The 17412-nt window shown below is 46.9% G+C and overlaps 1 protein-coding gene across 10 annotated transcripts in view; it reads left to right on the plus strand.

Annotated features, from left to right (window-relative positions):
• The window catches only part of LOC118584370 (BTG3 associated nuclear protein), a 79367-nt gene that overhangs the window by 50907 nt on the left and 11048 nt on the right, over positions 1-17412 (plus strand). For 6 of the 10 annotated variants that reach the window (XM_036188567.1, XM_036188560.1, XM_036188563.1 and 3 more), the window contains 4 exons: positions 214-381; positions 6532-6662; positions 8075-8146; positions 8659-8697. In XM_036188567.1, the coding sequence (XP_036044460.1) occupies positions 214-381; positions 6532-6662; positions 8075-8146; positions 8659-8697 (410 nt within the window). The remainder of the gene's footprint in view (positions 1-213; positions 382-6531; positions 6663-8074; positions 8147-8658; positions 8698-17412) is intronic. The other 4 variants (XM_036188561.1, XM_036188565.1, XM_036188564.1 and 1 more) reach the window with 1 other exon arrangement.

The raw sequence follows: 17412 nt of genomic DNA on the forward strand, positions 1-17412 counted from the left end.
TCTGATTCTGCTAACCTAGTGACCTGAGTGACTCTTTCCCTGATGCAGTTAGATTTTCTGACTTGTTTTCTGGAAGATGAATCAGCCCTCCAGGAGTAGGCCAGCGGGTCAGCTAGGCCTCTTAGCAGCACTTGGCTTCTGTGTTGCTCTCAACAGTGGGGCCCAGGTCAAGGCCTGCATCTCATAGCTTTTATCTGGGACATGTTCTTTCAGGTCACCTCTTCTATAAATTTGGAATCACGGAATCTGACTGGTATCGGATCAAGCAGAGCATTGACTCCAAGTGCCGTACAGCATGGCGGCGGAAGCAGCGAGGTCAGAGCCTGGCGGTCAAGAGCTTCTCCCGGAGAACACCGTCCTCATCCTCATACAGTGCCTCAGGTATGCTCAGGAGAAGATTACCTTAAAGCCTTTGTTCTCATGCAGAGTACAACCCAGGAACTCATCAGTTCTGGCCCCACCCACTAGGCAGTGGCAAGAGCATGAGGCCTGTTTATCTTACCCTGGAGCTCCAACAAGAAGAATTCGTGCAGGACCTTCTTTGTGCTGCCTAGTTTCTCATTTCCTGAGTGTCTTGCAGCTTAACAGTAGTTACTGTTACTTGCAGAGTGGCTGGAGGACCTACATTGTGCTCTTTAGTCGTAGTTTGAGGTTGTAGACTCAGGGTGCTTGTCCTCAAGATCACCAAGACAGACTCTCGGAGCTCTACCCCTGGGCCTGTCCACTCTAGTGCTAGGGCTTGTGCCCCAGGGTCCTGGGCAGTCTTGGCTGAGTACTTTGTGCTGAACTGTGTTCTCAATCCTAAAGTAGTCTTTCAAACTCTTTTTCATAGCTTTCTTGGCAATAGCAGTAGCTCCTGAAAGCTGAGTCCTGTTTGGGGGTCAGCTCAGGACCCAGAGCAGCAGTGGGCAGGAGGCTGGCAGGGCTCCCTCTCAGTATAGGCTTTGTCTAGGGACTTTGTTTTGGAAGCTGCAAAGCTGGTCACCTGGAGCCCTCCCTGACCATCTTCCAGAAAGTGTTCTTTCTCCCTTATTTTGGTGGTTATCGGATACTTAGCTGTAGTTGTTGCAAAGTGGCAGCTGTGTGGGCCACACTCATTGTTTTCTGGAGTGTGGATCACATGTAGAATGAGAAGTTTGGGTTCTGTCCTGGAAACCTGAGGGAGCCTCTAGGCATGGGTAGAATGCGTTTGGTGAAGTTATATTTGACTAAGGGGTGTGTATGTGCATGCGTGCGGTATGTGCGTGTGTGGACACGCACATGCAGCTGCTGAATGGGTCAGACATGACTGTGACTAACCTTAGATGTGCTCTTGAGTGCTGTCATCCCACACAGGTTGTGGTTTGCCCCTTTCTTGCTTGAGCAATGGTAGCAGCTCTCTGGCAGTGGCTCATCAGTTTTATCTGTCTTACTGTGGCTCCGTGTTATTGTCCATGAGCTCTGCATCCATGTGATAGTTAAAGTTTAGGAAGATACTGCTTTTATCAGGTTGCAGAATTGGGCACTGGAGTGAACCTGGCTGTAGAAAGCCGCTGTGTAGACAAGTGCAGACCTAGGTCTGTGGCCCAGAGAACAGGAAGCTGGTGTGCCTATCCTTACTCAGCATGCCTCCCAAGGCACAGTTTGGAACCTGGAGCAGCAAGGAGCCTTCTGGTAGTTGAGGACCCCAACTGGTGCTGTGAGAGCCCAAGGAGTGAACCTGGTGAATTAGAAGTGAGGTCCTAAGTCACACACAGTCCCTAGGAGTCTTGCTGGTTTCCAAGCTGAGTGTGCCTGCAGTGAATATCAGCAGGACATCCTAGTCAGTGTACCCAAGTGTACTCACATTGGGCTGAAGAGGTGTCCATATATCTACCAGCCAGAGAAAAAAGCCCTGGATTCAGGTCCAACTTTTGGGAGAGAACTAGGGGGTCATGGCTGAGCTCTCCCCAGAGTAAAGACAGAACATTAAAAAAATATATATTTGTGTATGTGTGTGTGTGTGTGTGCATGTGTATGTGTATGCATGCAGGCATGCGTACATGTGTATTGTCTCTTGTCCACATAGTCTATGCAACATATACATACCTGATGTTGGAGAAGGTCAGAAGAGTGCGTCAGACTCCCTGGAACTGGAGTTATTAATGGTTGTGAGCCACTATGTGGGTGATGGAACTGAACCCAGATCCTCTGAAAGAGCAGCCAGTGCTCTCAACTGCTGAGCCAGTTCTCCAGCCATGTAAAGCCAGAACTTAAAGACAGCCTGAGAAGATCATCCTGGGTCACAGGTTTCAGCTGTTAATAGGAGGACAACAAAATCCGGATACCTAGTCTGGGAACATTCACAAGGTCTTGGATCCGATACCAAGAAAAAGGACAATGTGACCTATGACCAAAACGGACAACAGACAAAACCCAAATTCAACCAATCAACCAACCAACCAAACAAACAAATAAAAAACTTAGTGACTAAGTAGGCCCAGTCTGGAATTAACAGCCCATGGCACTAAAATGTTAATAAAGTTATGTTCAAAGACTTAAAAGGAGAATAGAAATGTAGTAGAAGAAAAGAAATTAGATTTTCAAAAAAATGCCAAGCAGAGTTAGAGATGAAACATGCCCCAGGTACCTGCATTTCATGTAGTTGAAGCTGGTTGTTTATTTAGGAATTAACAGTCAGGTAGAGTTTACTGGACAGGGTTTTGATGAACCAGGTCTTACCTCGATCTGACACACTGAGGTGTTGTAGCCTGTGTTGCTAGCTGATGACGAACACAGGGTGAATGGAGTCAGGGTTCTGTAGCTGTAGAGGTGCTCAGAGTGCCTGCTGCCTTGGTACATGTAGAGCCCAGAAGCATGTATCTGTAGGTTCCACTGCTGCATTCAGATGCATGCTGAGCTCTGGTACCTGTGCAGTGGGCACATTGCCCAAGCCACCACAGTGATGGTCTGACCCCTGATCACAGGGCAGTGTTTAAAAGCCACTGAGAGGGCTGTCTAGAGTCAGTTTTTGTGGTGACAGTGGAATTTGAGCAAAAGGATGAGACACTCCAACTGTACAGGGTTTGGTAGTGTACATGAAGGACCTGAGGAGTGGTGGTATTGGTGAGTTAGACTGCCTTCAGAGGTGTGGGTACCAAAAGATCGGCATAGAACAAGCAGGTCATCAGCTTTTATATCCCAAACAATCATTAGACCATTCCCTCCACAGGTGGGTTGCTTACAGACACACGCATCTGGGTCTGAAGGTGCTCAGGTTGTCAGGTGGAGGTGTGCTACTTTGGAATCAATGTCAGTTCATATTCTAATTCAGGTAGAGTAGAGTGGCCTGAAGCACCCACTGGCACCCACACTCACCCTTTAAGCAGTTGAGTCTTCTGGTCTTTAAGCCAACAGCAACTTTGCAGGTGGAGGCTCAGGTGCCTGTGCCTGTTTCTGTGGCTCTAGTCAGCATCAGGCTTGGTTACTTATAGTGGCCGGGCTCTTCTAGTTATTTGTGTTTCTTTCCACTGCCTGACAGTAGCCTAGCGTGATGATATCTATATTTCATTTTTTAATTTTCATGTTTTAGTTTTCAATTTTTTTCTTTTTTATTAGGAGCTAGTCGCTCTACTTGATTGTTGCTCTGTTTATAAACATATTGGCAGTTTCTCTAAGATGCTGCTATGGATGCTGGCTTCTTGTGTAGGCAGCTAGCCACTGTGCATTTATTAAGTGCCCAGATTCTGGGCAGGTCCCCAGGAATGGCATGTGTGAGAAGCCCTGGCGGCTGTCAGCCCCCTGGGGTGACTGTTGGGGAATGGACAAGCCCTGTAGTATGTGTGCTGGTCTGACTGAGGCATCATTCCTAGAAGGCACTGCCAGGTGGCTGTTGTTCTGCTTGACCTGTGGGCTCTGTCCTCCTGCCTGTGACATCATTAGAGTGAGAAGAGTGTTGACCCTATTCTGTGCTCTTTGGCTTGGAGTAGAAGAGAACCTGGGGCTGGGAGGACGCTGTTCGTGGGGCTGGGCTGGGTAGGCATGATTATTATAACCTTCTTCTGGTGGCTTTGGGTGTGTGCTGTTTGGGACTAGCTCAGAGCTGCCGCTGAGCTAGTAGATATAGTTTTGGGCCATGGCTGATGAAGCAGACAGGCACTTGCTTTCAGAAAAGGGTCTGAGCCTGGGGCTGTCCTTGCCACTCTATATCTACAGGGTCTTGTGACAGTGCACAGCTTTGTAAACTGATGATGAGACATTTGTCTGTTTTAACATGCCACATTCTTGGCAAAGATCTGATGAAGCAGAGTGGGTGGTTAGGCTAAGGAACTTCTGGAATCTTTCTCATTGTTCTGTCTGCATCTGCTGTTGCCTTAGCAAAGCTCTTCTGGTATTCAAGGCTATTTTGGTGATGGTAAAATGCAATTAAGCCAGAATTCTGTTAATTTGGAATTGGTATTGATTCCAGCTGGGTTGACTTGTTACCTTAGAATTGTTAGCAGAGAGACCACCACACAATACTGTGAATGAATTTTTTTCCTTAAAAACATTTATATAGATAAGTATTCATCTTTTATTTTATTTTATTTGTTTTGTATGTGTATTTTTATGTACATGTCCCGTGTGTGTGTGTGTGTGTGTGTGTGTGTGTGTGTGTGTGTGTGTGTGTGTTGGGTAGGCATGGTAGTGAGAATGCATGTGGCATGCCTCCCCAGCCCCATGAACAGCGTCCTCCCAGCCGCAGGTTCTCTTCTGCTCCAAGCCAAAGAGCACAGAATAGTGGAGGTCAGAGAACATCTTGCAAGAGTAGGTCTCTCCTTGTGTGTGAATTTTGGGATCAAACTCAGATTGGTAGGCCTGGTGACAAGTGCCTTTACCCACTGAGCCTTCTCCCTGGCCTGTATGTGAGTTTTGTGCCCAGGATATGTGGTCGTTTGAGATGGCCCCATAGGGTCATATATTTGAATGATTAGTTTCTAGTTGGTCCGCTCTTTTGGGAAGGATTGGAGATTGTGGCCTTATTGGAGGAGATGTGTCACTTGGGGTGGGCTTTGAGGTTTCAGAAGCTCATGCTAGGCCCAGTCTCTTTCTCTCTGCCTTGTGCTTGTGGATTAGATGTAAGCTCTCATCTACTGCTCCAGTACCATGCTTGCCTGCTTGCTGTCTTGCTCCCCACCATGATGGTCATGGACTCACCCTCTAAAAACTGTAAGCAAGCCCCCAATAAAATGTTTTCTCTTACAAGTTGCTTTAGTTATGGTGTCTCTTCAGCAATAGAAAAGTGGTCAAGACAGCTAGCTAGTTTGTTTGGTAGTGCTAGGGGATGGAACCTTGGACCTCACGCATGCCAGGCTAGTGCTCTACCATTGAGCTGTGTCTTCATCCCTTGTTTATTTTTTTGAGACAAGGTCTTGCAGTATAGGCCAGGCTGACCTCCAGCTTGTGACCCTCCTCTCAGCTTCTTGAGTGCTGGGGTTACAGGTGTGCCATGATTCCCAGCAAAGCTAGTTGTTGTTTGTTGTTGTTGTTTTGTTTTTTTTTTGATGGATTAGTCCATGTCAGTTTGGACACCAACCACAAAGTCATAGTTTCATGTAAGCTTCTGAAAGTCAGCACTGTGTAAACATTCATTCTTGCTGTGCTTTACTCAGGAAGCAGCATCTGTGCAGAAGCTACTAGTTTCAAGTGGCGGAGGGACCAGCTCTTTCTTCCATCTTCTGCCTGTACATGTGTGTGACTCCACAGTTTAGTTGTTGTCATGGTGATTTTATTTATTTATTTATTTATTTATTTATTTATTTGTCATGGTGCTTTTAAAACCACAGCACTCTAGTGCTGCTGTGGAAAGGACATGGAGCTTTTCTTTAGAGTCAGCTTCACATCCACACATAACAATAGTCCACTTTCTCAAGGTGTGCCCAGAAGGTTTGCTCTGACCAGTTAGTACAACTCTCTGGCATGGAACTACATAATATACATTGAAAATTGAAGAAAAAAAAAATCTAAGCCCTATAATAGCCTGTTTCAGAAAATTCTGCTTGTGATGTCATTACAGTTAGAGGCTGAGATGTGCTCAGTGTCAGAACACACGTCTAGCATGCTGGAGGCTTTAGACCCACTCTCCAGTACTGGAAGAAAATTCATTATAGTTTGTATTACAATTAAAATTAGCACACAGATATCAAACCAAATGTTCCTTACTTCAATTAAACATAGGAAATGAAATGTGTTGTAGATGTAGTTTGATTTCAGCATAGCCCTGTGGGTCATATCTGTGGACAGACCTGCAGTAGGTCAGTAATTTGTCTAGGTGTTTGCAGGAAAAAGAGTTGGTTACAACAGTGTCATTGAATCTTAACAATGCTTGCCTCTGTCGTCACAAATCTCAAGTTCCCCTGACTTGCTGTTGACAACTCTCAGAGCAGAGATGTACTGACCTGAGTTTAGGAACAGGGTGCCTTCTTCCCTCTTCTTCAGGAATTAGGAGGGGGAGACATGAGGGAGCTAAGATGACTGAGTGTCACCCTGTATGTGGGACCTGAGGATCCTAACACTTACTCCTGTGTTCCACAGAGACCATGATGGGTACCCCTCCACCTGCCAGTGAGCTGCAGCAGTCACAGCCACAGGCCCTGCACTACGCGTTGGCCAACGCACAGCAAGTGCAGATCCACCAGATCGGAGAGGATGGGCAGGTGCAAGTAGTACGTACCTTCTCACTCACATGGTGGGGGTGGGGAGGAACTGGGGGGTTGACGACACAGGGAGAGAAAGCAGCACACTGATAGTTTGAGGCGAGGTGAAAGTGCTCCATTTAGAGAACTAGTATGCCAACCTTGCACATGGCTGTTGGCTGGTGCTGAACAACCTAGTGATAGAAATCCCTGCAGGACATTGACTGGTCCCTATGGTTCATCTCTTGGTCCTGTACAAATGTTGAGGTCACCCATATGGGTGCAGCCTGTCTGAAGGAATCTGTTTCTGCTTGAATCCCTGGAAGCATAATTCTCGGTTCATGATCTCAGGCAGCCTTTCATAGTGGAAAAGGTCTAAGCTGATGGCCTTGGATTCTGCAGCATTTCTTTAATATGTGCTGGGTTATTATAGGCGTTGCACAGTAAAGAGGCAAGCTTCAGCCAGGGTGCTCTGTTCCGAGCCATAGACAGCACAAAGGCTAGGCGGAGTCTTCTGTATACTCTAAGCAGATAGGCAGTGGCAGATGGGAAGTATGTACCTCAGGAACTGCTGGAGAGCAAGGAGCTTTGAGGGCAGCTCTAGGGTCGTGCTGGTGCTTTTTGTCCACTAGCTGTGGGGCTGTTTGAAAGGAAACAGTGGCTGTAGGTGATGGGCTTGTTGGTTTGAGTAACTGACCAGACACCAGGTATTTTCATCTGGTTAGTGGGGAAGTCTGGGAAAGCAGTGGGAGTAGATCCCACAGGTTTTTGTGCACAGTAAAGCAGAAGCAGCCCAACACCTGCAGCAGGTTGTTTGCTACAAGATCTTATTTGGGCTAAGATAGGATTTTAAAAATAAAAAGATTTATTTTTATTTTTGGTTATGTGTATGCATGTGTCTGTCTGTGTGTGGGGTCTGTGCATGTGAGTGCAGGTGTCCGCAGAGGCCAGAAGAGAGCTTCAGATCCCCTGGAGCTGGAGTTATGGGGTATTGTGAGCCATCCCACATTGGTGCTGGGAACTGCAAAAACAACAAGTGCTCTTAACTTCAGCCATCTCTCCAGCCCCAGATAGGATTTTGATAGGATTCGGACCCTGGGCTTCTGTGGAGCCACATTTACTAGTGTTTCCATGAAGTGTTTCCACTTCAGTGCAGTGCACGCGAGTGCCTCCTCCCATCTGCCACCCTTACCAGTATTCACCCAGTGACTGCACATTCTTAGTTGTTAAGTAACATTTAAAAATTCAGCAAATCACATAAATCATGTGATGAACATTCACTTAAGAGGCTGTGGGATGAGCCCACAGTGCACACATTGCACCAAGCTAATTAGACCCTGCCTTCTCTTGAGAGCAGGTAGGCATGAAGTTGGCAGAAGGTGCTTGTTGTTTCTTTTGGTTTGTTTTTCTCTGATGCTTCTTGGTGTCTTCTCTTGCTGTGGATTCCACAGGGCCACCTCCACATTGCCCAGGTGCCTCAAGGGGAGCAGGTGCAGATCACACAGGACAGTGAGGTGAGTCAAGTATCATCCTGTAAGCTCACAAGGCCACACAGTCATGTACTCAGTTTGTGGAACCAATGCTATTCCAGAAGAGCCTGGAGAACACTCTAGGAGAGAGTCTGCCTGACTCAGTGGGGTGACTGGGATGCTTTTCTGGTGGTTTTTATAATTGATGATGGCGTAAAATGAGATCTGTGAAGAGATACTGTAGACTGGAGAGTGGTGGGAGTAGCCTCCTCCCTATTGTGAGCCATATTGTGCTACTGTGTACATGCCTGGTGAATCTGCAGTTGTTTAAAAAGGAAAAGGAAAGACATTTTCATTTGTGGGTTAGAGTTGAGGAAACAGATTTAAAGTTTTGGACTTTTAATACAAGAGAAAAAAGATTCATCTTATAATACTTGTTTTATTTTTGTGGGTTTTATTGCTAAAAGGGGTTGGATTTTTGTAGAGTTTGTGGTTTCCTGGTTATTTCTGAATAGTGTAGGGAAGTTCTCACTCTGTCTCCTTTTTTCCCTGTGCAGGGCAATCTGCAGATCCATCACGTTGGCCAGGATGGACAGGTAAGTGCTCACCTCTCCCCCATCCATACCTTCTCACACAGTCCGTATTCCTCAGCATGAGACACTGGTGTGGGGTGGGGGTGGGGTTGCCTCCAGCAGGAGGGTGCTGGGATGAAGTGTACAGGTGGGGCTCTGGCCTGCATTTATGCTTTGTGGGCTCTCACATTAGTTTTTGCACCAGAGAAGAAACTATCTCCAAGTTCATTGCTTTCTGCAACTTCCCAGGGAAGTTTGATGACGTTTGCACAGGTGGGACAAGGTAGGCTTGGTTCTTGCTTATTGCTGTCAAACTTAAACACCTTCCTGTTCTTCTGAGATAAGGAGACCAGTTCTTTATTGGATATACCTGGAAGGACTTCTGTGCTTAGTGAAGTATCCCAGGCTCCTCAGAAGAGAAGTGTGTACTACAGGGTGGAGGGAAGCTCGTGGTGGCAGTTGGCATTTGCACTTCTGCGGCCTTTCAGGAGTTTTTGTGAAGGTTGGTTTCAGCTCGAGGTCACTATGAATAGTCAGGTCAGGCTCCTGCTCGCATAATACAGCTTAAGAAGTTGTGTCGACACAGAGTTCACTCACCGTACAGGAGGCTCTGCTCCTTGTTTTCCAAAACTAACACTCTCTGTGTTGGAAGACCCATGTGTCTTCCCTGTGCTACCCATTTTGGGAAAGAGTCAGAGCTAAAGAGAACCCTAGTCCTTTCTGCAGAGCTTGTGCAATTGGGACCAAGTGACAGAAATTGGTTCCCATAGCCTTCCTGTTGGGGATTTCAGCCTTGTGGTTGGTTCCTCTCTCTGCTTTTTATGACATTGTGGTCTGTGTTTGTTATGTTAGTGTCCTCCATGGGAAGGATGCACCTTTTCATAGATGAGAAAGCAAAGCCTGTTACCTCAGTTTCCTACTGTTTCTATTGTGAATAAAGTTTCACCTGGAATTGGAAAACCAACAGCACAGCAGGCTTTTCACGGTTGGAGTGTGAAGCCTGTGTTTGATCGTAGGCAGAAGTGCCTCTCTGATGCTTGGCTCTGTCTGCTGATCTGAGGAGGGCAGAGAGCCCAGTGTCTAACCCGGAACGGCAGCTTCTGTCGGGCCACTGCCACAGGCTTCTATCGAGCAGAGAGGCTACAAAAGAGCCAGTGCTTGAGCTTCCAAGGCAGACACCTGGTTCTGCCTCTGGGCCCAGTGCCTCAGAAGCCTGTCACTGCTGCCAGGCATGATCCACTACCCACTCTGCTCTAAGCAGCCTCCCTGCAAGAAGCTGTAATACTGGTCACTTTTCACACTGAGAAGTAACTTGTACATCTCTGATTCTCTGATTCTTTTTTTTTTTTTGAGACAGGTTTTCTCTGTGTAGCTTTGCGCCTTTCCTGGAACTCACTTGTAGCCCAGGCTGGCCTCGAACTCACAAAGATCCACCTAGCTCTGCCTCCCGAGTGCTGGGATTAAAGGCGTGTGCTACCACTACCCGGCAACATCTCTGATTCTTTCCACCTGTGAACCCCATACTTTGTTTCCAACCCTCCTTCCCGGTGCCACTGTATCTGGGACCACACGTCAAAGGGCACTGCTGGCATCCTCTTCTCTCCTGGAGGCAGCTTGTCTTTTTTTTTTTTTCTTTAAGATTTATTTATTTGTTATGTATACAGAAGAGGGCACCAGATCTCATTACAGATGGTTGCAAGCCGCCATGTGGGTGCTGGGAACTGAACTCAGGACCTCTTGAAGAGCAGTTGGTGCTCTTAACCTCCTGAGCCATTGCTCCAGCTTGTCTTCTGATGAAAACAGACAGCATGTGCTCACGAAGCAACTGTTTTCTGCAAGCCCATTAGCCAGTTGTCTTTGCTTTCCACTTGTAGAGATTCTGTCCTCATTTTATCATCTGGTCAGTTCTCCTGTCTCTTCAGTAACCTTACCCAGCCTGGCTTCATTTATGGTTCAGAAGGCACAAATGTTCCATTTACCTTGATGTTTGTTCTCAGTGGAGCTAAAGTCACCAGACCTATGCTGGGGATAGTTAGCCCTGTCACCTGTCCTCTTCCTGGATCCACAAGAAGATTGTGCCTGTGGGTCTTAGATTCTTTATCCTGACTTGGTCTTAGGTCTTCCTTCACCCTGGTGTGAATGCTAGAATGTTTTACTGAAGACTGCCTGCATGCAATGGCTGTAGGTTTATGGAAAGGGTGTTGAACAGACCATTATCCTTAGTTGTAAAAGCTCTGGAAGACATTTATGTGACTGACTTTTGTTTGTTTTTGGGTTTTGTTTTTTTTTTTTTTTTTTTTTTTTTTGAGACAGGGTTTCCCCTTTAGCCCTGGCTGTACTAGAACTTGCTCTGTGGACCAGACTGGCCTCAAACTCATAGAAACCTGCCTGCCTCTGCATCCTGAGTGCTGGGATTAAAGGTGTGCGCCCACCACTGCCTGGCTGTGACTGACTTTTTAAAAGTTCATAAATTCATCCTTATTTTGTCAATCTGGTTTGGGAAGGTAATGGGGCTTGCTGCATCAAGGCCACGGCAGGACAGCAGGATAGCTGTATCCCCTGAGGAAGACTGTCTGTCACAGGAGGACTTAGGCTCCAGAGATTGAGTGTTAATGAGGTCAGAGCCATCTGAACTTGGTCTCTGGGGACAGCTGCACAGCTGCTCCCAGTCTATACAGCCACTTTGGACAAGCACATTCAGGAAGGGGTCAGTCTCCAGCCCTAGAGGGTCTCTGCTTGCTCTTGGCTATTCTAGCCTTAATGGCCACTGCTATTTGCCAGTTGTACTTCCCACTTGAGGTTTCTAGGCTATGCTACAATGGCCAGTATTCAGTATCTCTGGTCAGTAGAGGGAGGAGGCAGGGGATTCCCTGGATACTGAGATGTCAACTGCAGCAGAATCTTTTAAAACCCAACTTGGAGGGCCTTTGGCTGGGTTCTCAGAGCTGGGCTTTATCTTGGCTCCTAAGGCTTCTCTGGGTGTGGCTGAGTTCTCTGAGTTTGCGCTCAGACTGCAGCATCCATACACGTACACAAGTCTCCCTCCAGCTTCTGGCCAGTGGGTCTTCTTGTGGCAGTGGCTTCCCATCCTTTATGTGACCTTAGGTTTCAAGAGGAAGCTGGCTGCCATGTATATTGGATTTAGATGTAATGTGCTCACTGGTTCTAGCTGCAGCTGTGGGGAAGGACAGCTTGTTGGAGTAAGGTGTGGGGCTGAGCCTGGGCCTGTTCACTGCATTGGAGCTTGGTTTCTGATGGTTCTTGTTGAGAGTCAACTCTGGGAGATTGGCAGATTATTTAAGATGATTAAAACTGGTGATTTTTTTTTTTCTTCTCAAGTGAAGCCATAGGTACCATTGGAAGGTGGGTGACACACGGCTGCCCCTGCTCCTGTCTTTGTAGTTGTGCGCATGTTCAGGGCTAGGACCATTTGGAGTGGTCTGGGTAGGGTTGCCATGGTCTGATGGAATTGGTCAGGTGGAGCTTTGGTGGGAAATCAAAGCAGGATCAGGGAAATCTAGTAGGCTCCTCATCCAAGGGGTTACGGCAGGGTAGGGCTCCAGAGTGGGCTGGGTGTAACAAATGTGTTGATACAGTACTAACTTCTTGTCAGAGGGATTTCAGTTTTCACAATGTCAGTATAGTGGAGTCTTTCATTTGTGTGGGTTGTCAGAAGTTTCTGGAAAATAAAAGTCCTTAAAAGTGAAGAGCCATAGGGTTGAAGGTTGCAGTACAGTGGATGGGTGCATTGAAAATGGTAAACAGTGAGGTTGAAGTCATGAGGACTTCTTGAGGCCAATAAACTAGTGGCTACCTTAAGAAGGCCCCTGGGGGGTGGCCTTGACTTTGGTCTTGGATAGTTGCTTTGCCCACAGACCTGAGCTCTGCTATGAGCCATTGCTGCCTCTTGAGCGCCCTCTCTGTGGGCTGTTGACATGACAGCTACCCAGGAAGGGTAGTTTGGTTCTGTAGTGGGGAAAAGCGTGCCTAGATAGGGGCGATGCGCCTTTGAAGCTGCTTGTGTTTGGGTTTCCAGCCTCAGTGAAAGTGATTTCACACATGACTCCAGGGTCTTTTTCATGGATGTGTGCAGTCAGACTAGCTCTTCAAGGCAGCCTGGGCTTCACTCTAGCTTCTGTAGCTACTGTAGGAATGTTCACTTTCTTTTCTAGCCCTGTGCGTTAGCTCCTGAATACTGGTTATGACACATCACATGGATTGTGAACCACAGTGTGACAGATGACCACTGTTGTCAGTTCAGCCTAGTGCTCTAAGGTATTCCAGTTTTTCAGACAAATGACACTTGTACTGTAAATATCAGTACATTTTCCTTCATTTTGATAAGTAGAAGGTAATTCTTGAGTTATATTAGAACCTTGTTTAAACATTATCGGGCCTGGCTAAGAGCACTTGCTGCTTTGCAGAGTACCCGGGTTCAGTTCCCAGCTTTTATGTCAGGTGACTGGCTGACATTTGCCTGTAACTACATCACTAGGGGATCTGGCTTCTGGGCACCTGTATTTATATGTTCATACTCACAAACAGATACACAGCCCACACATAATTTTTTAAAGGTCAAACATCAACTTTATAAAAACTTGTGTGTGCTAGGCCTGGTGGCACGGCCTCTTTCTAATTGCAGGTGTCAGGAATATTGCAGTGGTTTCATTTCCGGTGAGCCTCAAACTTTTAAACATTTCTGAAGTGCCTGCCTCCAGGTAAACTGAGCTGAGCAAACTCCAGGTGCCTTGAACAGCCATCTCCACAGCTCCAGGTCCTCTGGAGTAGCTGAGCCCCAGCAGGATGGGTGGCTGGATGCTTCCAGACAGAGGCTTGTTGTGCGAAATGGACGAATGTAGTCAGATTTTTCTTTGGGCTGCCAGCTCATAAATGATGACACAGAGACTTCTTACTATGACAGCTCAGCCTTAGCTTAGGCTTGACCCAGTAGACCTCTCTCTCTCTCTCTCTCTCTCTCTCTCTCTCTCTCTCTCTTTTTTTTTTCTTTGAGACAGGGTTTCTCTGTGTAGATTTGGTGCCTGTCCTGGATCTCGCTCTGCAGATCAGGCTGTCCTTGAACTCACAGAGATCCACCTGGCTCAGCCTCTCGAGTGCTGGGATTAAAGGCGAGCACCACCACTGCCCGGCGTCCCAGTAGATCTTATAACTTAAATTAACCCATATATATATTCATCCACAGTCTGTCATGTGACATTTCTTCTCTTCCATCTTGCACCTCCTGTTTCCTCTCCATGTCTCCTGGCTTCCCCTGAGTGCCTAGATTCATCTCCTCTTTCTCTCTCTCTGCCTAGTGGAAGTTCTGCCTCTACCTCCTGCCTAGCTATTGGCCAGTCAGCTTTTTATTACACCAGTCACAGCAATATAACTTTACACAGTGCACAAATATCCCACAACAGACAGACTTTGGCCAAGTGTGCCAAAGACAGAGAACTGTTGTTGAGTTGTACTTGGACAGTAAGAAGTAAGTTTCAGGCTCGCATGTTACTTTGGGCTCTTGTTTTTATCCCTGGCGACTGTGTGTCTTTGAGTCTTCTAAGTCGGGCAGAGTCCCATGAGAAACTGGACACAGTCTGTGGATGCGAAGTATGTTGTGACTTTTTTAAAAAGATAACTTGGAGAAATTCTTGCTTGTGTTTGAGGTTTCAGCCTCTGGTACTGGAGCTGGGGCACTTTCAAGGGGCTGTGTTCGTTGAATAAGGCCATGTGGATTTGTAACAGCCCCAGAGATACCCAAGGACAGGTCACACTTCTGCTGCCCCTGCTCCCACCTGTGTCCCACATTCCATTCTCTTAAGGACTCCAGTTGGCCAAGGCAGAGGCAGACCTTGGAAAATGCAGCATCATTTTTTATTGATTTTATCATTTTCTAGTACACTTTCTGTTTTTTCTTTTCTTTCTTTCTTTCTTTCTTTCTTTCTTTCTTTCTTTCTTTTTTTTTTTTTAAAAAAACAGGGTTTCTCTGTGTGTATAGCCCCAGCTATCCTGGAACTTGCTCTATAGACCAGGCTGGTCTTGAACTCAAAGATCTGCCTGCCTCTGCTTCCCAAGTGTTGAGATTAAAGGTGTGTGCCACCACCACCACCAGGCTTCCAATATACTTTCAAAATGTTAACTATGATGCTATTGATAGCATTGGAAACAGGCTCTGCTCCTTTCTTTTCTGCCCTTTCCTTGTGGGGAATTGCAGGGGCCTGCAGTGCTCCTGAGTGAGTGCCTACACTAGTGTTGTAGGTTAGCATTTCCACACATGCATGCACTTACTCCTTCTCTATTTCTGATTTAGAACACTTAAGTCATCTCAAAAAAAACAAAAAACACTTGTTTGATCCTAAGATGTGGTACCTCCCTACCTTCTGAGTGATAGTCCTCAAAGAGGAAAACAGTGGTTATGTGGGCACACTTTCATGCCACTCTAAAGCTGACAATCCATAAGCCAGGGCCTGTCTGTATACATGAATTCTATTTATTTATTTACTTGTTAAAGAAACTGGGTATTAAAGTCTTGCCCTTGTCAGGAAAGTGCTCTGCCACTGAGTTATATACTTGGAAGTGTGTAACTGGCTCTTTTTGATTTTTGGGTTTGCTTTGTTTTTTTGAGACAGGGTCTCACTGTGTAATTCTGGCTGGCCTAAAACTCATAGATATCCACCTGCCTCTGCCTCTCAAGTGCTAGGATTAAAGGTGTGTGCCACCATACCCAGCTTCCTTTGCATTTTTCATTTTGAGACAGGGTCTCACTAAGTTGCACAGACTGGTTCTGAATTCGTTCTCTAGCCCAGAACTTGATTTAACATGTAGTCCAGGAAGGCCTTGAGCCTGGGATTCTCCTGACCTCCAGCCTCCTGAGTAGTTGGGCTTACAGGCCTGCACCAACAGGTCTGGTTGTCCATGGTTTCAAGTTGAAACTATTAGCTTATAGTGATGTGCCTAATAAGAGCATGGAGTCATTGAGAGGGAAGAGCGGTAGCAATTTCACAAAAGCAGTGAATACTGAATTCTCATAGGGCAAGGGGTTGAGCCAATGGCTGCGGGGCTGCCCCATGGTGAGTTGGTGTAGGTCATCTCCCAAACACTAGTTCTTGCAATCCTGTGGGGATGCTTCAGTGGCTGCTCCTAATCTGAGTTCTCAACAGGCTCCCTCCAGAGAGCTGGGGAGCATGCTGTGGGAAAAAGGCTAACCATCAGCAGGTGTTCTGACCCTAAGGCTGCTTTCTTTCATAAGAAATGCGGAAGGAGAAGAAATTCAATGTGAATAGTTTCCCTGTTTGGGTTCCAGTGGCACTTTTGCAACTTCTTAGTGGCATGATCTGCTGAGCCATCATTCTCCTTGCTCTGTTCTAATAAACCTGCCACAGGCAAGTGGTGGTTCCAATCATGGAGGACAGCAGGCTGGGACACTGCCCTAAACTCCTCTGTCCATTGGTTTTATTGGCCCTATGAACTTGGACAAATGAGTCAGTGTCCCACGCTGTGTTTCCTAACAGGCAGAATGCAGCTCGGAATAACAAAAAAGGTAACATCTGTGCCAAAGTACTCAGAATTTTGGCTGGCACCAACCTGGGTAGCCCCAGGTACTATTGGACAGGGGCCCCAAACTCCCTGACTGCTTCTCACACAAGCCTAGTTTGTGTCTCTCCTGTCCCAGGCATCCTGATTCTTGCTGTTTTGATTATGCTAAATGACAGGGCTGTGAGAGCCTCTGACACTTGAGATTCTCCACATAGACTTCAGAAATGGCCACTGTAGTCTTCGGCTTTGGCTTGTCCCCACAGCAGGGTGCTCTTCCTGTGTGTTTTCACGCAGCTCCAAGACCCCTCGTTCACTAGACGCCCATTCCTCTCGCCCAGTTTTTTGCCACCTTCACCTCTCAGCCTTGGACAGGAGGGAAGAGTATCTATACATGGCTTCCTCAGTGGGTGACTCTATAGCTTGGACTCCTATCTCTGGAATGTGGAACCACAGTGAAGAAGGAACCTTCCTTGTGCTGGGACTTTTTTCTAGTGTCCAGTGTTACCATGGAAACAAGTGCATCAGGACACAGACTCTCCTTTCGCCCCTAGTCCACTCTTGGAGTGCTTTTTGCTTGCAGAGTTTCTCTGCACCCAAAACAATCCGTGTACTGGTGTTTTGGACTCAGTTAAGTCCAAGTGGCCTCTTGCTGATGTCACAACTTAGCATAAAGACCAACTGCCATCTCATGTAAGGAAGCGTTTGGTTTTCTAAGTAGCTGTGTTTGAGAACAGCCACAGTGCTTTAGTGGGGACATAGTTGCTATTTCCCACCTCAGGGCCAGGACTTTTGAGGCAGGGGTGAGAGGTACCCAAGTGAGAGGCTGGGGTGCTTCTCATGAGTTTCTCAAGGCTGGTAGGCTAGTCAGTTTCCCATTCTCTCCTGCTTCTCACTTTACTCTCTAAGTTCTGGGGTCAGAGTCAGGGTCTTAGGACTGAGTGCTGCACTCCTTGCTGGCAGAGGCCTGGGGCACAGAGCTCTGAGAAATGCTTGGACTTTAGGAGGCCTGGGCCACATCATAGGTTTGTGGCTCAGGTAGAAAATTGTGGGCCTGGCAGTGCTCAAACTACAAGTAAGATAGAGGCAGCTGCTGCTCTACCTTGTCAGCCCAATGGGTCATGCTCTGGTGTGTATGGAGGGCTTTTCTTTACCCATGGGTATGTGAAGATCTTTCCTCCATGCCTCCTCAGGCTATATGAAGGGTCTGCT

This window comes from Onychomys torridus, chromosome 5, assembly GCF_903995425.1.
Source record: "Onychomys torridus chromosome 5, mOncTor1.1, whole genome shotgun sequence".
In the NCBI taxonomy this organism is placed as follows: Eukaryota; Metazoa; Chordata; class Mammalia; order Rodentia; family Cricetidae; genus Onychomys; species Onychomys torridus.